At 34.2% G+C, this 24034-nt stretch overlaps 1 protein-coding gene across 1 annotated transcript in view; it reads right to left on the reverse strand.

Annotated features, from left to right (window-relative positions):
• Window positions 1-24034, reverse strand: part of LOC126889359 (uncharacterized) — a 64291-nt gene that overhangs the window by 38186 nt on the left and 2071 nt on the right. The window contains exons 2-3 of the mRNA XM_050657605.1: window positions 18952-19407; window positions 7934-8371 (exon numbers count right to left, since the gene is read on the reverse strand). Coding sequence (XP_050513562.1) covers window positions 7934-8371; window positions 18952-19407 — 894 coding nt within the window. The remainder of the gene's footprint in view (window positions 1-7933; window positions 8372-18951; window positions 19408-24034) is intronic.

Below are 24034 nucleotides of genomic sequence, written 5' to 3' on the forward strand. Positions count from 1 at the left end.
AACGAAATTTATATTTTTGACATAACTCGTATAAAATTGATAAAATTTGATATATGATGGTTGAGTTTTAAATTTTTAACTATCCAGAGAATTTTATGAAGAATAACTTTTTTATGTAAAATTCATAATAAAAAAGTTTCGCATGTGGTTCCTAGCTACGCAGACATACTGTATAAGAGATTCTGTATAAGAATTTTTAAATTGTAATGCCATATTCGGATTCAGCATAATTAAAAACAAAATAGAAACATATTTTTTATCAAAGTAAAATGTTGAATTTAACGATATTTTTAAAATTATTTATACAAAAAAATTTAATACAAACAATATTTATACAAATATGCGAGTAGAACTTACAAAAAAGTTTTAGAAAAATATAAGCTTGTTTGAATTTTTCCGAAACAATGCATGTTTTCGTTCTAATTGCACTCCCCTAATATGAATAATCATAAACATCTCAATATTCATTTCTGTACTTACTGTTTACTTTGCCGCATACTGTATGTTCAAGCGAATGAAACAAGAGGATAATATGGGAATTAGTATAAATGAAGAGGATCTGAAGCACCCTAGATTGGCCGATGACATCGTTTTGATACCTGAAGAAAGTTACAAAAATACTGGAAACACTCTAGGAAGCTTCAAATACAATTTGTCTTAAAATTAACACCTCAAACACAAAATTTATGACTAACCTTGCAGTCAGCCTAGTATGTAGGACATGGGATTCACTTAGGCTGAGATAATCAGACCACTGAAATACAAGAAAGGATAGAGGTAAGCATCCACAGGTCCGCATCGTACGCATCGGATGGATCGCATCAAACCGATTAATTTTTCATACTGCGTCCACTGTATCGCAGCAATCGTTTACCTGTGGAAAGTGTTTTTGAGAATGGACGAAAGCGATGAAGAACAAAAGTTATTATTGCTTGATTGTTAGCAGAAGAGTAAGAGGAAGAAAAAAAACTAGAAAAACGAGTATAATTTTTGGATACACAACATATTCAAGAAGAGGGCGGAACATGGGGAATATCACAGGCTATCATACTTTGACTCACGTTGTAAACATTTTTTTGGCGGCATTGTAATAGTACAGCTTTTACACCGATTCTCTCGGTAGACTGCAAGCTATAGTAGAAATGCGACAGTAGATTGCATAGTAGCACCCATTTTTCTAACTCATTATAAATTTTAATGTAACGGAATACACAAAGCTGTTACAATTCGATTTAAATGGAAATAGTAACTACATCAGTAAAAGCCTGTTTAATCAAAGTTGCCTTTCTGAAATCGGTAAAATACTTTATGTGGTCAAAAATGAACAACCACTTTCAATTTCGTTGCAAAACGAAAATACAGCCGAACCATATTCTAGTCCAATCAGAGAGTGCAGCAAGCACCTCTACCGGTTTTGAAACTTATTAGTCTCTCATCAGGAGGCACATTTGCTGCTCTCCCTGATCCAACCAAAACAAACCCCAGCGTGCAGTCCCGGACTGCAACGAACGAAATGGCATAGATGCCCTAGCGGCAACTGCTAGCAAAAACACTAAGTTTTCACTCTAATGGAATATAAAACAACATAATGCTATTCTACATCCCACCAGAATGAAAACAATGGGAACCTTCTCTGGTTACACCTCCAAGGCATCTACAATTTGCAAGCCATACGGATGCTGAGACTAAGGAAGATGAGGGAATTCCACAATTTATAATTCACGTCCCATCTGCTCAGCGCGGTAAAGTTCCAACGAGAATGGTTCCCTTCATAGTCCAATCAGAGTAAATGTAAATCAAAAATGAATAACCATTTTCAATTTCGTTGCAAAACGAAAATACAGCCGAACAATATTCTAGTGCAATCAGAGAGTGCAGCAAGCACCTCTACCGGTTTCGAAACTTATTAGTCTCTCATCAGGAGGCACATATGCTGCTCTCCCTGATCCAATCAAAACAAACCCCAGCGTGCAGTCCCGGATTGCAACGAACGGAATGGCATAGATGCCCTAGCGGCAACTGCTAGCAAAAACAATAAGTTTTCACTCTAATGGCATATAAAACAACATAATGCTATTCTACATCCCACCAGAATGAAAACAGTGTGAACCATCTCTGGTTACACCTCCGAGGCTTCTACAATTTGCAAGCCATGCGGATGCTGAGACTAAGGAAGATGAGGGAATTCCACAATTTACAATTCACGTCCCATCTGCTCAGCGTGGTAAAGTTCCAACGAGAATGGTTTCCTTCATACTCCAATCAGAGTAGATGTAAATCAAAAATGAATAACCATTTTCAATTCCGTTGCAAAACGAAAATACAGCCGAACCGTATTCTAGTCCAATCAGAGAGTGCAGCAAGCTCCTCTGAATTGTAAATTGTGGAATTCCCTCATCTTCCTTAGTCTCAGCATCCGTATGGCTTGCAAATTGTAGAAGCCTCGGAGGTGTAACCAGAGAAGGTTCCCATTGTTTTCATTCTGGTGGGATGTAGAATAGCATTATGTTGTTTTATATGCCATTAGAGTGAAAACTTAGCCTTTTTGCTAGCAGTTGCCGCTAGGGCATCTATGCCATTTCGTTCGTTGCAATCCGGGACTGCACGCTTGGGTTTGTTTTGGTTGTATCAGGGAGAGCAGCATATGTGCCTCCTGATGAGAGACTAATAAGTTTCGAAACCGGTAGAGGAGCTTGCTGCACTCTCTGATTGGACTAGAATATGGTTCGGCTGTATTTTCGTTTTACAACGAAATTGAAAATGGTTATTCGTTTTTGATTTACATTTACTCTGATTGGAGTATGAAGGGAACCATTCTCGTTGGAACTTTACCGCGCTGAGCAGATGGGACGTGAATTGTAAATTGTGGAATTCCCTCATCTTCCTTAGTCTCAGCATCCGTATGGCTTGCAAATTGTAGAAGCCTTGGAGGTGTAACCAGAGAAGGTTCACATTGTTTTCATTCTGGTGGGATGTAGAATAGCATTATGTTGTTTTATATGCCGTTAGAGTGAAAACTTAGTTTTTTGTTTACTTTATGTGGTTTTCAACTACTTGTAAAACACTTTGCTTGCTTTTTCATCTATTGTGAGGGACAATGAAATGTTTGATATCTATTTTACACCTCTCTCAGTAACATCATTAACAACTCTAATATTTTTTAAAAGTTCATTATTTTAAGATAGCCTTCGTTCTCCTTCTATGTACTGAAGTTTTCAGCCTAGTATTTTCCATTTACATAAATGTGTAACAGCCATATTATGTCCTCCTTCATATTAAAATGTATAATTAGTTAGAAAAATGTGTTGTTTCTTTAAAGGGAATAAGTTTCATACTTAGATTACTCGAGATATCTTGAGAAAGACCAATAAACATGAAAAATGGGCAATATTTATGATATTTTAATCCCCATAATCAACTTATCATGGCCTGTGATATTTTTTCTGAATATACCTATATAATATAAAATAAAATCCGTTGCGTACGATGCGTCCGATGCGTAATGTGGGCCTCTGGATAATTGCCTTAGGCCTCAGGTGGACTGCCTATGGTTGATTGAACAACATTTTAAGTCTAATATTCCAGTTTGTTTGAGAATGAAGGTTTTTCCCCAATTTATTTTACCAGTTCTTACCTACGGTGCGGAAACAGTAACTATTAAAGTAATAACTAAATAATAGAACCTAAAAGAAAAGGTTTGAACACTGTGCCGTCACTTTTCAGTGGCACATGCGTCGACAGTGGCGCATCAAACTTTCCACTTATGCACGGGATAAATAAATTCAAAGTTACCCTCCCTTATCAACAGAATTCAATTTTTTATACTTTTTTAAGTTCTATGTGATTAACACATACGATTCAGCGTAATTTTAACCCACCACCCCTTTCCCCTGCCTCCAACCATCAAAAACTTCATTTTTGGTTTTTATTTTTTTGCTGGGAAGCAATCAATTTTAAAATTTCAAAAAAATTCACACACATAGCTGAGGCTTTTATAAGACATGTCTATTTTTTATTAGACCCGTAGGTAGAGTGTACATAACCTCAAAAAATCAAAAAAACTTCAAAAAAGCGTATAAGGAATATTTAAGGTCATAAGCGTATAAGGGTATTTTTTAAGGAATAGCTGCAGGTCTAATTTTTTCTTACTCTTGTCTGTTTTATCAAACACTATATTTCTAATTTTTTTCAGATTTTCCGTAAGGCTCGCCACCTTCAAGAACCCGAAAAACTGTTTTTGGGGGATTTTTGGGGATTTTCCCCATTTTATAGACTTAAGAATATATCAAATCAATGTCAATTTTATAGGCTATATGTAACTTGAAATAACTGAGTCCTTTAGAATATTTAAAAATGGGAGAAACACGTTCAAACCCCCACAACCCCCTTAAAAAACAGTTTTTTGGATTTTTGAAGGTGACCAGCGTTACATAAAAATTTGAAAAAATTAGAAATATAGTGTTTGATAAAATACACAAGATTAAGAGAAAATTAGATCTTCAGCTATCGCCAATAAAAAGTTATATACTTTTTCCAAAAAAAAATTTTAAAATTTTTTTTGGGGTTATGTACACTCAACCTACAGGTCTATAAAAAATAGAAGTGTTTTATAAAAACCTTAACTATGCGTGTGAATTTTTTGAAATTTTGAAATTGATTGCATCCCACAAAAAAAAATAAAATCGAAAAATAAAATTTTTGATGGTGGAGGCAGGGGAAGTGGGGGTGGGTTAAAATTACGATGAATCTTATGTCTTAATCACATAGAACTTAAATAAATGAAAAAAATTTAATTCTGGTAGTGAGGGAGGGTATTTTTTAATTTATGTATCCAGTCCATAAGTGGAAAGTTTGATGCGCCACTGTCGACGCATGTGCCACTGAAAAGTGACGGCACAGTGTTCAAACCTTTTCTTTTAGGATCTACTATTTAAGTTACAGGGTCCCATCGTGCCTAAAATGATAAAGAAATTTCACCTATAGCGGCTCTTAGTCTACAATGGAAAAATGAATATCATAAGCGTTACCCAACATGCTATGGAAGGATCAATGTTAGTTATTACTCTCAGAGATATAGTTCCTAACAGAAATAAGAAGAATAATAAGAGCCACGGAAAAAATTAAAAGAATAGCCATGGGTGAACGGGCTTGGGCCTGACGTGTTGCCAGCTTGACGGATGATAGATAGACCAGAAAAATTCTGGAATGGCGACCAAGACAAAAAGCATATCGAAGCAGAGGGAGACCACCGACTAGATGGACGGTATTGTGTAAAGCCATGATACAATATCCCAAGATACGACACGCAGCGTTCCTAATTTCGTTCAGGTCTCGCATGACGTCACGTTGTGAGTAGATCCTTTACATTTCGAATGCATTGTCATTATGATTTGGGGATTTTAGATTTTATTACCAGTTGTGAAATTTTCGAAAAGTGCTGTTTTGTATAGTATGATTAAATATAATTATTGAGAACATAATCTAATAATAGAAATCAATTACAAACATGATCTTTTATTATTAGGCAAGATACGTCTCATTAGGTATACAGTGCAAGTCAAAAGTCCGTACCCACACTCCACACTCGTAACTTTTGAACGGTTACACTTATAATATTGAAATTTGGAGGAGGAAATAAACGGACGTAGGCTTCTTAACTGGTCATGACAGGTGACGTGATAGTGACAGATGACGTTACAGAGCCACTGTGGCCAATAATTTTAAATGTGAACTTATTATGGCAAGTAATACCTCATTTGAAAGGTATTCAAAATACATATTCAGTCATACTATTGTTTTTGGGTTTAAGTTGATTTTGAATTTAATTGATAAATTAAATAAATATAATATTGTAGTTTGGCATTTAATTAATAAAAATTCAAATTTCTGCCTATGGTTTTTTTGTCAAAAAAGTTGACGTTTTTTAATTGTCTAGCAGTTTTTAGGTTAACGTCAACCTTTTTGACAAGTAACCATAGGCGACATTTTGAATTTTTACCAATTTAATGCGAAACTACAATCTTATATTTATTTCATTTATTCATCAAACTTAAATAAAATTAGTAAGACTGAAGAGGTATTTTGAATACCTTTCAAACGAGGTATCACTTGCCATAAGGTCTCATTTAAAATTATTGGTGACAGTGGCTCTGTAACGTCATCTGTCACTATTACGTCACCTGTCATGATTAGTTAAGAAGCCTACGTCCACTCATTTTCTCCCATAAAATTTCACTATTATGAGTATAACCGTTCAAAAGTTACGAGGGGGTACTGACTTTTGACTAGCACTGTATATTAGACTGTAGAATACACAGCGTTGCTCTCTATTGTTGTTCTGAAGCTATTTTCTTCTGGCATTTTTGTAATTAACTATTTTTAATGGGAAATAAGCCACAGTTTTACCAAAAAAATTATTTTATTAACGTTTCTACGTCCAAATCGGTTGCCGTTCTCAAAATACGAAAAATATTAATGAAATAAACAAAAATGTTGTTGCTTAGTAAAAAATCCTTCTATTAATTTATTTAGTGTGACTTATTCATATCGACAATTCAGACATAATATATGTATTATAAATATTGAAGTAGAAGACTTTAAAATGATATTGCCAATTGTTCATTCGATTACATGAACTCAACCCCAACTCAAGAATATCCGTCACAAAAAAAACATAGCATGTGATTTGTCTTTAAAAATACAACCAAATGACCACATGTAACGGTGACAGTAAAAGCGATCCCTCGCATTAGAGATTCCATAGTAAATCACGAGTGAAAACCAGGAAAAAACCTCGTAATACTATCATGACATCGTAAGTATTAGGTCTTACTATTATTATCGTAAGTAATATATTAGAATCTGGTATTAGTTTTGAGAGTAAACTAAAGTGAGACCTAATACTGACGATGTCGGGATGGTATCACGAGGTTTTTTCCTGGTTTTGCCTCGTGATTTACTATGGAATCTCTAACGCGAGAATTTTACTGTTACCGTTGCATGTGGTTGTATTTTTAAAGACAGATCACATGCTATGATTTTTTTTTGTGACAGATATTCTTGATTGCGAGTTGATTTTATGTAATCGAATGAACAATTGGCAATATCATTTTAAAGTCTTCTACTTTAAAATGTATAATATATGTCTGAATTGCCGATATAAATGAGTCAGATTAAATAAATTATTAGAAGAATGTTTTATTAAGCAACAACCTTTTTGTTTAATTCATTAATGTTTTTTGTATTTTGACAACGATCATCCGATTTGGACGTCGAAAAGTTAATAAAATCATTTTTTAGTAAAATTGTGGCTTATTTCCCATTAGAAATAGTTAGTTGCTCTCTACCAGAGTCCACTTTGTCTTTTCCCGCTTTGGCTAAATTTTGGGATGGAATAGGTTTTTTTAAGTGGCATTGAAAATTTTTAGGAGAATATCCAAGCAGCCCGTGTTTCAGATTGCGTTCATAATCGTCGCTGTTACAATGTGTTGAACAGATACGAGCGTTGTTAACGTTAAAATTGTCTGCACGTTTACGTTTACATAATTGTTTTCACACACATCGCACTTTTTTTTCTTTTGGGAAACTAAAAAACTTGATATTCGGATCGAGACTTTGTGATTGATTGTATAACACATTATAAACACGTTATAAAGTATAACACATTATAAATAAAATTCATCTTAAACAAAAAAATAAACACCGTTTACTATGCTACCACACTGAATTTAACGCTGTTCTACTCACAGAGTGACGTAGCTACGTAGGCCCCGCCCACCGACTCCATGTCATATCTTCAGTTATTGTATCCTGGTATAAAGCGTATTACCACAAATTGGATGCAAGAAGCTCAATACAGAAATAGGTGGGAAATTTTACAGGAGGTCTACGTTCAGCAGTGGACAAATATGGGCTACCTGATCATTAATAATACCTGGCTTTCCTGCTTTTAGCAAAACATCAACATATTTTGGAAATAACTGCAGACCTCCAGAAATTGCTCTCATGTCTCTGGCTGCGTTCGATTCTTTTGGCCTGTCTTTGCAAGTTTGAAATATTTTGATTGATTCGTCCAACAGGGGTGTAGCTCTTTCTGGGTCGCCGATTAACAAGTAGTACTCTCCAAGATTTTTATAGGCTTGTCCTAGATAAAATGGAAGATCGTTCTCTTCAGCATGGTCTTTTAATTCCATCAGAATTTTAAGGGAAGAGTTAGCACAGTCGTCCATTAGATATGCTTTGGCTAGGTGGATTTTTATCTTGCATATTCCTTCTACTGTGCCCCAACGCTCTTGTATATTCAAAGCTCTTAAAAACGAATTGATTGCAGATTTTGCACGTCTAGTCTCGAGTTCGCAAATTCCTTTTAATACTAAAACAAAAAAAAAAGAACTGTTTAGCAGTTTTCGGTTTCCACCATAAAAATTTTATTGTTAAGGTGCGATTCCAACAACGACTGCAGACGACAAACAGCAACTGCAGGCGGCAGTTAGAGTTGTCACCATGACACCGTCATTACTTTGTACTATTAAATTGGAACACAGGAATTTGCACACAGGAACTGCTATCCAGCAGAACGTCAGTTGCTAATAAATATACAAATTAATAGTGCAAAGTGATGACCTCGTCATGGTGACAACTCTAACTGCCGCCTACAGTTGCCGTTTGCCGTCTGAAGTCGTTGTCGGAATCGTGCCTTTAGTCTGTAAATTGTTTTAAATGTGGTATAATAGTTTGGAAGGTAGTGTCAAATTTTTACGGTGATTTTAGCACGCATTCTCTGAATTTATTCTGGTAGGTAGTACTTGATTGATAATGAAAATGTCTGTCAGCTGGCACGACTCCGGGGCTTTTAGACAAGAAAAGATAAAATATAAAAGTACATGGAAAAACCCTAAAACTTATTTGTCAAAAATACTTAAAAATACCGTTCCTTACATCCATAATGGCCTAGTGGTTAGAATACCGGGCAGGCGAGTCGGGTTCGATTCCCGGCGTCAGAAATATTTTTGATTTTAACCCGGCAGTGGTCGCTATATGAGATTTTCTCTCACGGTTTCAGAAAATTGCGCACAACTTTTTTCTGCTAAATTCTACGCGCTGAGGTTTCTTCTCGTCTCCTATCTATCCTTTCTCAACAATCTAATAGACTCGTCCGCTCAGATTATAGTGACTCAGTTGACGTAATATCACCAGATTGCTGAGTCAATGAGCTTCATGTGAGAGATTCTCTCATCGAGCGACCACCGGCGCCACCAACTGTGTATAAAAATTAATTTTATTTTCTCACGTAAAACCTGAAATAATGTAAAAAATTGTAATTATTGTCATCAACCAATTTGTCCAGAGGATTCTTGTTATACTTGTGTGCTGTGCCGTAAATTGTGAAGATACGGAGATTGATTAATATTGGTTTAATTCCGATTAATTTTTGTTTTTGGATTTTATCATATTATTATCTATATTATGATGTTATATTATTGTATTCTTATTATTAGTTAATAAAAAAAGTTTAAAACCTGTTAAAAGGCAAAATTTGGATATGTGAGAGAAAATCTCACGCGCGACCACTCTCGTAATAATCTAGCTAGCGACCAATTCCGGGTTAAAATTGACATTTCGATCTGAAAAATAATTGTGGTTATATTTTTTTAATACCACGTTTTTATTATTTATACGGCACGATATAAAAAAGTATTATAAAAGCAATTATTTTAAATCAAAATGTCCATTTTAAAAACAAAAAGGATTTCCGACGCCGCGAATCGAACCCGACTCGCCTGGGTGAAAGGCAGAAGCCTGATTCTGACCACTAGGCCATGGTGGATGTAAGGCACGGAGATAAATATTTGACATAATGTAAGTTATGAGGTTTTTCGATCTAGTTTCATATTTTATCTTTTCTTGCCTAAAAGCCACGGTTGTGGGCCATTTGACAAAACATTTGTTAATAACCTTTGGAACAACTGACTATATAAAAAAAAGCCATGCTAAAATGCTCCGGTCAAACTTGACGCTATATCCAGGACTATAAATAATAGTTTTGATGACGGAAAAAAGTAAAAAAGATGAAAGGTCACAGCAACCATGTATGTATCCTCCTCCTCCTCAGTCGTTTCCTCATTGCTGAGTGTCGTGATTCCCTATAATACGAGCAACTATCTCTTTCCATCGGCTTCTGTCCTGAGCTTCCCTCATGGATTCAGAGAATGTTTTTCCACTGGCTTTCTGTACTTGATCCGTCCATCGAGTAGGTGAGCGACCTCTACTTCTGCTCCCTTCAACGTTTCCCGAAATTATAGGTCTCTCAAGATTATCATCACTTCTTCTTGCAATATGGCCGAAAAATTTTAAGACGGTGGAGAGGCAAATAGAGGAAAGTCGAGTCTGAATATTAAGCTCTTGGAGGATTGAGTAATTTGTTCTGTGTTCCGTCCAAGAGATCCGAAACATTCTTCTCCAGCACCACCTTTCAAAGGCGTCAATCCTTTTTCTGTCGGCCGATTTCATTGTCCATGTTTCGGATCCGTAATGAAATATGGGAAAAATTAAGGCACGTACTAATCTTATTTTGGTGTTCTTCAACAAGGAGCGATCTTTCCAGATTTTCGATAATCGACTCATAGCGTTTTTGGCCATGCCTATTCTTCTACGTATTTCTGTTTCACAAGATCCTGTATTACTGATGTAGGATCCTAGATAATTGATCTCGTTAATCACTTCAAACTGGTCTAAGGCTCCTGTTGTCTGAAGGGAATTTGAATAATCTACTATCATAATTTTTGTTTTTTGTTTATTGATTTTGAGACCACATCTATTGCTTTCGGCTTCCACTAGCTTCAGCAGGCTGGACATTTCTTCTTTGGATGCAGGTATTAATATTGTGTCATCTGCATATCTGAGATTTGAGATCTTCTTTCCTGCGATAGAATTACCGCCATTCCATTTGTCGAGTGCTTTTCTCATTATATATTCGCCATAGAAATTAAAAAGGAGATAGAATACATCCTTGTAGGACTCCTCTTCCTATTTTAAAAGGATCGGACATATGGTTTTCAATTCTTATTCTGGTTTTACTGTTCTTATAAGCTTTTCACCAGAGCTGACAGATGATCAGGAACCCCCATCTCATGTAAAACTTTCCACAAAACTGTCCACTCTACACAGTCAAATACCTTCTGATAATCCAGAAAGGAGATGATCATCGGAATTTTGAATTCTCGTGCTTTCTCAATGAGTTGTCGCATATTAAGAATTTGCTCCCTTGTGCCTTTACCCTTCACGAAGCCTGCCTGTTCTTGTGGTATTTGTCTATCCAGGTATGTCTGCATGCGACACTTAATGATTCTTCACAGAATTTTAGTTGGGTGTGAAATTAGTGAGATGGTTCCGTAGTTACTACATTTTGTGGTTACGCCTTTCTTATGAATGGGAGTAAATAGTGCGGTACACCAATCACTGGGCCATTTGCCGATTCTCCATACATGATTGCACAGTCTCCACATTAATTGGAGACCATGTTCACCCATGTTCTGTAAAAGTTCTGCCGTGATGTCATCGAAACCAGCTGATTTATTACTTTTGAGGTGTTTTATGGCTTCATCGACTTTAGACCATAGAATATCTGGTTCTTGGGTTGTTGTTGAGACTTGCATTGCTGTTATATGATTAATGTTAGAAGTTTCAGCTTTATAGAGTTCTGTGCAGTATTTCTTCCAAATCTTCAGAACCGCATCCATATCGCTTACCATATTACCTGTCTCATCCTCTATAGCGTAATTTCTGGGTTTGAATTCCCCAGCCAGTAACTTTACTTTCTGAAAGAGATCTCTTGTTTCATTTCGATGTGGATTTCTATTTCCTGACAAATGTTAGACACATATTTGTCTTTATCTTTCCGGTAATTTCTTTGGATTTCTCTTGATCAGGTCGATAGTCGTTTAAATCAAAACTGCCAACTTTAAGTTGCCTTCTTTGTTCTATAATTTTCCATGTTTGGTCACTGATCCATGGTTTACGACTGTTGTTTTTTATGGGTTGGCGACTTTGCTTAGCTGTATCTAATATATCTCTTTTAAAACCTCCCCATAAAGTCTCGATATCATCTATGGGGGTAGTGCTTGTCGCAGTTAACACTGGGTTTATTCTTTCTTTGAAAGTTAAAAGTTCAGTCTCTGTAAACCCGGGAGTTCTAGGAGTGGGCTTGTGTTTGTTTCTAAAACATATTCGGAATACAACTACAAGGAGTTGGTGGTCGCTTCCACAATCTGCACCTGGATAAGTTTTTGCGTTAGTAACTGAGGACTTCCACCTTGAATTGATCATTATGAAATCTATCTGATTTCTTGTTCTGTCGCCCGGGAATTTCCACGTGTAGAGTCTTCGTGGGTGGTGTTGGAAGTAGGTATTAATTACAGACAATTTTCTTTGGCCACAGAACTCTATTAATCTATCGCCTCGTTCATTTCTTTCCCCAAGACCAAAAGGACCCAAGGTGAATCTCATATGATGATCAATTCCACCAGTTCTACCAATGGGATAGAAATAGGATTAAAGATAAATTTAGCAAAAACTAAATATCTAACCAACGAATCTCTAGATAGACAATCCGAAAACGGCGGTTTCGTTGGAAAAAATATTAACATTAGATTTTTTTGCATAATCACATTCGTAAGACACCCCAGAATAAGGTTTAAGAAGTCGCCCACTCGAAAAGTGGTCCAATTTTTTTTATAATTTTTTTTAATCAAATTGCAAAAATGAATATTTTCGGCCCGGAATTTTTTTTTTAATTATTCGGACCATTCCGTACAGAAAAGTTCTCTTATAACTTTTCTCTAAAATTGATTGTGTTCCAGTTATAAGCAATTTAAAATTTGAAAAACGCGAAAATGGCTATCTTTAAGACTTAATAACTCGGTTAAAAATGATTATTATGAAACTCAGAAAGTGACTAAATCAAACTTAAAGCTCCCCGTTCATGATCCTGAAGAAATTATGTAATGACCTTCATGATCCTGTAAGATCGTATTGACGCGGCTGTAAATGTGAGTTCGAGTGAGATGCGCCATTGGACTGCCTGAATTGCATATCTTTCGCACTCATCGGCTTTAAGCTTTGATTTAGTTACTTTCTGACTTTCATAGGAATTAATGTTAAAATGACTTTTAACTGAGTTTAGACCGGGCAGTATCTTCGCCCCCGCTAGCGCAATTATTCCGATTTGATTTTTTTGCACAAACTTACTCAAAAAGAAGTCCTTATAACATATCCACAGGGGGCCGGGCAGTGCCGTGGTCGAAAAATTTTTAAAAAAATTTTTTTTAAACAAATGCACAAAAATAATTTTTCTATTTCCAACAATTTTTTTTAGATAATTTGGGTCATTCTGAGCAAAAAAGCTCTCCTGTCATTTTTGTCTAAAATTGACTGTTGTCGAGTTATACGCGATTAAAAATTTGAAAAATGCGAAAATGGCCAATATCAATGCTTCATAACTCTATTTGAAAATGATTATTGTGAAATTAAAAAAGTGACAGAATCAAGATTCAAATACCTTCTTCAGCGCCCTGAAGAGATTTTTGTCATTATTTTATTATAAAGCTGTTATTTTTAGTTATTAACAATTAGCGGTATAGTCCAACTGTATCGTCGCCCCCGTTAGCGGAACTATTTCGATTAGATTTTTTTGCACAAACTTACTCAAAAAGAGGTCCTTATAACATATCCACAGGGTGCCGGGCGGTGCCGTGGTCTAAAAATTGTTTAAACAATTTTTCGACCACCGGCCGGCACTCTGTGGATATGTTATAAAAACCTATTTTTGAGTAAGTTTGTGCAAAAAAAATCTAATCGAAATAGTTCCGCTAACGGGGGTGACGATACAGTTGGACTATAGCGCTAATTGTTAATAACTAAAAGTAACAGCTTTGTAATAAAATAATGCCAAAAATCTCTTCAAGGCGTTGAAGAAGATATTAGAATCTTGATTTTGTCACTTTTTGAATTTCATAATAATAATTTTTAATCGAGTTATGAAGCCATGAAAATGGCCATTTTCGCATTTTTCAAATTTTTAATCGCATATAACTCGACAACAATCAATTTTAGAGAAAAATTACAAGAGACATTTTGATCAGAATGACCCAAGTTATCTAAAATAAATTGTTGGAAGTAAAAAAATTATTTTTGTGAATTTGTTTAAAAAAAATTGTTTAAAAAAATTTTTCGACCACGGTACCGCAAGGCACCCTGTGGATATGTTATGAGGACCCCTTTTTGAGTAAGTTTGTGCAAAAAAATCTGATCGAAATTGTTCCGCTAACGGGGGCGACGATACAGTTAGATTATAGCGCTAATTGTTAATAACTAAAAATAACAGCTTTGTAATAAATTAATGACAAAAATCTCTTAAGAACGCTGAAGAAGGTATTTGAATCTTGATTTTGTCATTTTTTTAATTTTATAATAATCATTTTTGATCGAGTTATGTAGCCTTGAAAATGTCCATTTTCGCATTTTTCAAATTTTTAATCGCGTATAACTCTACAACAGTCAAATGACAGGAGACCTTTTTTGCTCAGAATGACCCAAATTATGTAAAAAAAATTGTTGGAAATACAAAAATTATTTTTGTGAATTTGTTTTTAAAAAATTTTTCGACCACGACACCGCATGGCACCCTGTGGATATGTTATAAGGACCTCTTTTTGAGTAAGTTTGCGCAAAAAAATCTAATCGAAATAGTTCCGTTAACGGGGGCGACGATACAGTTGGACTATAGCGCTAATTGTTAATAACTAAAAATAACAGCTTTATAATAAATTAATGACAACAATCTCTTCAGAACGCTGAACAAGGTATTTGAATCTTGACTTTTTCGCTTTTTGAATTTCATAATAATCATTTTTGATCGAGTTATGAAGCCTTGAAAATGGCCATTTTCGCATTTTTCCAATTTTTAATCGCGTATAACTCGACAACAGTCAATTTTAGAGAAAAATGACAAGAGACCTTTTTTGCTCAGAATGACCCAAATTATCTAAAAAAAAATTTTGGGAATAAAAAATTATTTTTGTGAATTTAAAAAAAAAAATTTTTTTTTAATTTTTCGACCACGGCACCGCCCGGCACCCTGTGGATATGTTATAAGGACCTCTTTTTGAGTAAGTTTGTGCAAAAAAAATCGAATCGGAATAATTGCGCTAGCGGGGGCGACGATACTGCCCGGTCTAGTTATTAAGCCTTGAAAAACGGGATTTTTCGTTTTTTTCAATTTTCAAATGCTTTTATCTCGAAAATGATTAACTTTAGAGAAAAATTATAAGAGACCTTTTTTATCCAGAATGTTCCAAAAAATCTAAAAAAAAATTGTTCCCGCCAAAAACATTAATTTTTGCAATTTGATTAAAAAAATAAATAAAAAAAATTTGGACCACTTTTCGCGTGGGCGACTTCTTGATTCTTATTCTGGAATGTCTCACGAATGTGATTATGCAAAAAAATCTCATGGGAATATTTTCTCCAAAGAACCCGCCGTTTTCGTCTTGTCTAAGACATAAATAAGGATATAAATCTAGATAATAATGTCATAGGCTAACCAGGGGGGTTTTGGGGGTTATAACCCCCTCCCCCATTTGGATGTACTTTGAGCTACTATTCCATACCCCCAGAGACCATCAAGTAGGTATAACCCCCCCACTTAGGATCATCCTGGTTACACTTCTGAATAATATATAAAGGGTTAAGTCGTATATATTAGGGATGGGAAAAACCTACCGGTTTAAACCTAAAACCGGTTTTTTTACTTCGCAATAACCGGTTTTACCGGTTGTTTTTTTGTCCCGGTTATAACCGGTTTTTTCTTTTTAAAGTAAAAACCGGTTATTAGGTTTTTACGGTGATTAGGATTAGGTTAGGTATTATTTTGGATCCCAATCATAATTATTATTCTCAAGTAATTATTCCAAACAAAACCATAATTCAAATTTTATTTTATTTTATAAAATACAGAAGCAAACTGAAAGTGCAATCTCACACCAGCCAGAAACAATTATTAAGTTTTATTATAATATTTCCTTGAAAAGGTATTTGTAATTATAATATTTACATAAGAAGTGATCTGGTTGAATTATATGCAAACATCATCTATTTTCACACTTAACTCTTGACACTGAAAGTGGGTGAATGACTTTTTCTGATTACCAAAAATAATGCTCTGGCTATGAATATCGAATTACTGATTACGAATACGAATCTCCAAGAATTTCGCTACGTTTTTAAAACGATACACTCATACAGGAAGTATTAAATGAGTTAAAATGTACCTATTCTACAAATATACAAACGTGTTAAAAATAATACATGTTCTTTCGATAGTACTAATTTTGATCATGTTCATATCGAGTCGAATGGAGTATCGCAAACTAAAGTGTATTGTAAATGTAACTTTGTAACCTATTGGATTAAAAAAAACCGAAAACCGGTTTTTCCAAAAACCGGTTTTTTTGGCCGGTTATAACCGCCAGGTTAAACCGTAAGCAAAAAAAAACGGTATAACCGAAAACCGGTATTTTGTCAAAAACCGCCATCCCTAGTATATATATTTGGGACAAAAACTCGTTATGCTAAACTTAACTTAAAGGCTGATTTAAATAGAAGATATTCTTTAGAGTGGCAGCATTTGGTAGGTAGATTACAAAATGTAATTAAATCAAACTTACCAGATACTTGAAAGTCAAAACCTACGATCAATACGTATTGTCCGTTCTGATATATGGAACTGAAACATGGGCTTTTAACAATAGCGTCATCCACAAATTTCAAGTGACTCAGAGAGCTATGTAACGGATAATGGTTAACATTCACCAAGAGATAAGGAGACCATCAAAAGTAACATAAGTGTTCTAGAAGACTGCCATGATAAAATTGGAATGTACAGGACACGTAGGAAGAATGAAAGACAACCGTGGGACATTGCGAATTCTTGAATGGCGACCAACTGCAAGTAAGAGAAGTAGAGGCTAACCTCAAACCAGATGGACTGATGACATCAAGCGAAGAGCTGGTCACGAATGGATGCAAAAAACAGCCAAAACATCGATGGATATAGGAGCTATTGGTGATACAAAAATATTTTATTTACACTAAGTATGTTTATGTAAAAATTGGTCAGATAACTTCAACCTCAAAAAATGGCTGTTTGTTTGTTTATTTTATTATTTGTCTGTCATAATAAATATAATACCGAGTGTCCACTTATATTTTCCCCCATTTTAACTGACTATAACTTCTAAACGGCTTAAGATAGAAATATGCGGATTTCGCTGAAATGTTTTTTTTTAGCAAAAGTTTTGTCTGAATGGACTGAATTTTTTATATTGCTTTCAAATATGAAATAAAAATGGCGGATTTTTGAAAAAAACGTTGTTGACTTTTTTTTTAATAAAACACCCAGTATATTTTTTAGTAAATTGAAAGAAATGCCATTCACCTATCCAGCGATATAAAGTTTTTCAAAATCGGTTGTCAAATCACTGAGTATTTAATTTTTAAAATGAGAGGTGCAACGTGGATATCACATACCTAAATACCATAACGAAGCAAATTGATATTATGTTGTGATTTCCACATTGTATCTCTCATTTTAAAAATTAATTGCTCAGTCATTTGACAACCGATTTTAAAAAAAATTTTATTGCTGTATAGGTAGATGACCGTTTTTTTTTCAAGTTACAAAAAAATATACTGGGTGTTTTAATAAAAAAAGTCAACAACGTTTATTTTAATCCGCCATTTTTTATTTAACAACAATATAAAAAATGGTCATTTACCTAAAAATTTGAAAAAAACGGTCATTTACCTATCCAGCGATATAAATTTTTTTAAAATCGGTTGTTAAATCACAGCAATTAATTTTTAGAATGAGAGATGCAATGTGGAAATCACATAACATAATATCAATTTGCTTAGTTATGTAATTTAGGTATGTGATATCTACGTTGCACCTCTCATTTTAAAAATTAATTACTCAGTCATTTGACAACCGATTTTGAAAAACTTTATATCGCTGGATAGGTGAATGACCTTTCTTTCAATGTAGAAAAAAATATACTGGGTGTTCCATTAAAAAAAGTCAACGTTTTTTTTCAAAAATCCGCCATTTTTATTTTCGTATCTAAAAGCGATAAAAAAAATTCAGTCCATTCAGACAAAACTTTCACTAAAATAAAACATTTCAGCGAAAACCGCATAATTCTATCTTGAGCCGTTTAGGAGTTATAGGCAGTTAAAATGGGGGAAAATATAAGTGGACACCCGGTATAATGTCAGACCAATTATACACTGCTCAAAATAATCAAATCTTACTAAGAGTCGTATCAGTTTTTTTAGGAACCAGCTGTACAGTAACCTGGCGAAACTATTAGGCCAAGCAAGGAAAAATTTACTATATTATATGAAGTAATTTCTCTAAATATCATTTTATTCGTTTTTTTGTGGATATAAACTCTTGAGGTGCGTATTCATTTGGTTCGCTGCTCCGCGATCCCTCTAACTTTAAGGTGCGTTCCTTTTTTGTGCATATTAACTTTAAGGTGCGTATCCATTAGGTTTGCTGCTCCGCACTTCCTGCAACTGCTCCAATCGATACGACATGCGCTCTTTTACAGATAAAGGTGCGTATCCATTAGGTTCGCGCTCCTCTGGGCGCTCCAATCGGTGGAGATTTATATGTAGAGGAGCGCATGCCGTATCGATTGGAGCAGTTGCAGGGAGAGCGGAGCAGCAAACCTAATGGATACGCACCTTAAAGTTAGTATCCACAAAAAAGGAACACAACAGTATTTTTTCAAATATGTTCATAATCATGAGAAAAAAAAACTTCATAATATAGTAAATTTTTCCTTACTTGGCGTAATAATTTGGCCAGGTACTGTAGAGTTTATCACTTACCTAAAGCCTTTGTTTCTCCAAGTCTAAAGCAAGCTTCTGCTGCCCTCCGTCTAGCTTGATCTGCTAAAATGATGGCCTTCTCCATATCTGTCTCCATCATTGTCTTTACTTGCTTAAGTACACAATCAAATATTGCTCGATTTGTTTGCATGTATAACGTTCCCCGTTCATTAGGAAAGTAAACTCTGCCTGTCCATACCTTATTTTGTGCCAGATGCCTCGCAAGTCTTAGTTGTTTCTCTGCGTTTTGAAACTCTTTCACATTGTCCATTAGAAATCTAGCATATGAGTATCTACTTAAAGCTTCATATTTATGCCCTATGTTCTCTGAATATTCAGAAGAGACACGTATGGACTGCACTAGAAGTTGTTCTCCTAGCCACCACCAATCACAGTGGCCAAACCCAAACGAAACAGCAAGATTTAGAAATTCTTGACATTCCTCGGAATACGCCCCTGTGTAAGATTATTATAATGTTAGTATTATTATATCAAATTAGACTATAACTTAGTGATATTAATTTCATAGTTAGGAACCCTTGGCTTATTTTCACCGTTTACTACTAACAAGCTAATTTTTCGTGAGTAGCTTCATTTTGACGAGACGCCTAACTTTTTTCCTTACAACAATTTCCGTATGCGGTAGATAATAAAGATAGCAGGGATAGTCCAGTCGGGTTAGACGAATAACAGGCCTAACCTTTGTAAGGAAAGTTGAAGGGTTGGTATACAATTAACCCTTATAGTCCTTATTTAAATAATTACTACTTCATCTGCTACAACATACTTTATTTATAAGTCTTCGAAGTGTATTATAAACAATAACATTATATCAGCCAAACCGTGTCGCAATTCTACGTACAATAATATAATTCATTCTCTCGTGTTTAGTCGTCTATTTTATATTTTATTCTTAACTCAAAACAACACGTCTTATGGGTTCACCTGAGTTCAATGTCACTTCACTAATACAAATCTTATAAGGTTATTTAAAATTAACTTAAAACATATTATTCTATACAGATTGTCCTAATGATATTACACCTTGCATGTCGAGCTGTCCTAAATTTTATTCTTCTAATCTTTAGCGAGGGTAAATAGTAGGGTAAATTTAAAATCTCGACTGAATTCCGCCGTCGCTTTAGCCGTCGTCTTGATTTTAAACGGGAACCGTTTTTGCTCAATATCTTCGCCATTTTCAACGTCTCGACAAAAAGTATGAGAACTAAAACTGTTGAAACTGGGATTTTTTATAATTTCTGTCATTAAATTTTTTTTCATGCGGTAGATATTTTCAGAGTTATGGGGGAAAATAATGACAGTTATAAGCCCGGATGTCACGATCGTGAAGTGTCTCCCAGATAAGGGGGGAGAGAGATTTTTTTAGTTATTTTTGTTTAGTACCATATACATACATAGTGCGTTCTTTGGCGGTAAAATATTGCAAAACCCATGAATTAAAAAAAACGCTTAGATTGACATGAAATTGGGCATACTCATAGGTAAGATCTCCAAGAAGCAAAGAAAATTATACGTTCAAAATAACTCCGAAAATTATAACTGAACTCCTAACTTATAAAAAAATGGAACTGCAAAATTGACCAAATTTATATCGTTAATTTTCAACAACTACACAAATGGAGAATACATACCAGAAAATTAGAAAAAAGGATGGATAACCCCATTACATAAAAAGGGTAACAATGAAGACTTGAAGAATTATCGCTGTAGTACTGTAACCAGCACCTTTAACAGATTATTATGGAAAAACTTTAAAAGCTCTAATAGAAATTGAATATTATGTACCTTTAGAGATCGAATAACAAGCAGGATTCCGAGCAGGAAGATTCAGCCTCGACTACATCTTCACGCTCAACCAACTCAAAAAAAAGTAGCCAGAGACAATGAAATATTCGTCGATCTAACTAAGGCATATGATACCGTACCACTGTGTAAATTCCTGCTAGTCCTGGAAAAATCCACTCTTAATATAATTTTAATAAAAGCAGTGCAAAAATTCTATAACAACATTCAAACAAAACAAATATCAACAGATTATCCAAGTGCTTCATGGTGGTTTAGGGTTTACGACAGGGATGCAGCTTAATTTATCCAAGTAATGGCATAACCCAGACATATCAAGTGAAAGTTATCCTCCAACACCAACTGGTTCTATATGGTCCACATATTGTTCAGTAAAAAGTTACACCATTTTGAGCGTCCGGTTTGGGGGGGAGATGGGGGAAAAATCAATAAATTAGTAATTTTTTAAAGATTTTCGTCAATATTTTTAAAACTATGCTTTAATGTAAACAATTGTTCTATACAAAAATGTTCTACATAAAATTTAAAACAATAAAGGTCCTATACATAATTGTTATAAAATCAACGGCTCCAGATTTACGGAGGGTGAAAAGTGGAGGTTTTCGATACTTTTTATATTATTTGGGCAATTGATGATGATTTTGGGTGGTGAGGTTGACGTTTCTTCAAGGGGTTTTCACTAACACACTATCGGCCAATTAAATAGCAAAGTTTATTTACAAAACACAATCTTGTTAAAGAAAATTTCTTTCATCAGTAATAATATCTATTATAAATTGCTAAAAAAATATAAAAATATCGAAAACCTCCACTTTTCACCCTCCATAACTCTGGAACCGTTGAATTTATAACAATTATGTATGGGACCTTTATTGTTTTTAATTTCATGTAGAACATTTTTGTATAAAACATTGTTTACGCTTAAGCATAGTTTTAGAAATATTGACGAAAAACGTAAAAAACTACTAATTTACCAAATACATTATTTACAAGAATTACAAAGTAGACATCCTGGCCTTACAAGAAACAAAACAGTTGGGAACTGAAATAGTCAAAATAGGAAAAAGTACCTTTTTAAGAGTGGCGGGACAAACAGATATTTTGGAGTTGGATTTATGGTGACAGAAAAAATAAGTAAATTAGTTATAGACTTCCAAGCAATATCAGATAGAATATGTTATTTAAGAATAAGAGGAAAGTACAGAAAAATTAGCATCATTAATGCACATGCCCCCACTGAAGAAAAAGACCTAGAAACCAAGACAGAGTTCTATGAGAAGCTAAGTAATTTGATGGGTAAAATTCAGAAATATGACATAAAGATAATTGTAGGAGATATGAATGCCAAAATAGGAAGAGAAGAGATTTACAGAAGTATAACGGGTGGGAAAAGTTTGCATAAGGAATCAAATGAAAATGGGAAAAAATTAATTGAATTTGCAACAGAAAATAAAATGAAAATTGTAAGCACAAGATTTTACCATAGGGATATTCATAAGATAACTTGGATATCTCCAGATGGAAGGACAAAAAACGAGATAGACCACGTATTAATATAAAGTAAACATATCAGAGCAATTACCGATTCCAGAAGCTACAGAGGGGCAGATACCAATAGCGATCATATTCTAACGATAGCCAAACTTAAACAAAAGCTGCCAAGAGACCCAAGAACAGCAAAAGAAAGATCAATATACAAGATAGAATTACTTAAAGAAGAAAAAACGGCAAACAGATTTGTAACAGAGATAAATAAAAGACTTCGTTTCCCCACCGCAGAAGATATTGATGAATGATGAAGAATGGAAGAATATGCAGATAGCGATGACAGAAGCAACGGAACTATGTCTAGGAAAAGTAGAAGCAGAGAAACGAAGAGACTGGTTTGACGAGGATTGTAAAATAGCATTGATACATAGAAATAAAGCCAAAATTGAAAAAGACAAAAATAATACAGAGAATACAGAAAAATATAAAATGGCAAGAAGAGAAGTAAAACAAATCTACAGAAAAAGGAAAAGAGAACGTCTTGACAAACAGTTGAAAACCATAGAAGTATCATACATAAACAAGGAAAAAAGAAATTTCTACCAAGAAGTCAAAAAATCACGAGGAATTGCAAAGAGTAAAACAAGTTACTGCAGAGGTAAAGACGGTGTGCTTTTAGGAGAAACAACAGAAAAATTGAACAGAAGGGCGGAGTATTTTGAAGAACTAAGAACTTAAATGGCAACACTATCATTTTGATAGGGTGTGTAAAGTTATACGTAACTGCAAAATATCAAATTTTTATTCTTTACCATTTACAAAATAATAAAAAATAAAAAGTTATGTCTGCAATTTGGAATAAATTTAATAATTCAAATACTAATTGTTTTTTTGAAAAATGCTCAGAACCGTCGGTTAGTATTAATTTCAAATTGTCATTTTTGACATATAATAATAATGTATCCAGGGTGTCCCAATTTACATATGACGCCGTCGTTGATTTTCTTAAATGGCAACACTGTTATTTTGATAGCTATTTTGATAGGGTTTGTAAAGTTATACATAACTACAAAATTTCAAAGTTTTATTCGCTACCATTTACAAGATAAAAAAAATCAATCAATAAAAGTAATCAAATAATAATTGAATTTAATTATTTCAATTAAGCAAATGCTCATAATGTTGCCCTTACTGTCAATAAATGGGCAACATTATGAGCATTTGCTTAATTGAAATAATTAAATTCAATTATTATTTGATTACATGTTTTTCATATTTTTGTTATTTTTTATTATCTTATAAATGATAGGGAATAAAAATTTGAAACTTTGCAGCTATGTAAACTTTACACACCCTATCAAAATAGCTGTCAAAATGACAGTGTTGCCATTTAAGAAAATCAACCATGACGTCATATCTCTAAATTGGGACACTCTGTATAGGTACATCATTATTGTATGTCAAAAATGACAACTTGAAATACTAATCGACGGGTCTGAGAATTTTTCAAAAAAACAAATAATATCTGAATTACTGAATTTATTACAAATTACAGACATAACTTTGTTATTTTTTATTATCTTGTAAATGGTAGAGAATAAAAATTTGATATTTCGCAGTTATGTATAACTTTACAACCCTATTAAAATAGCTATCAAAATGACAGTGTTAACATTTAAGAAAATCAACGATGACGTCATATCTCTAAATTGGGACACCCTGTATACATTATTATTGTATGTTAAAAAGGACAATTTGATATAATAATCGA

Source organism: Diabrotica virgifera, chromosome 8, assembly GCF_917563875.1.
Source record: "Diabrotica virgifera virgifera chromosome 8, PGI_DIABVI_V3a".
In the NCBI taxonomy this organism is placed as follows: domain Eukaryota; kingdom Metazoa; phylum Arthropoda; class Insecta; order Coleoptera; family Chrysomelidae; genus Diabrotica; species Diabrotica virgifera.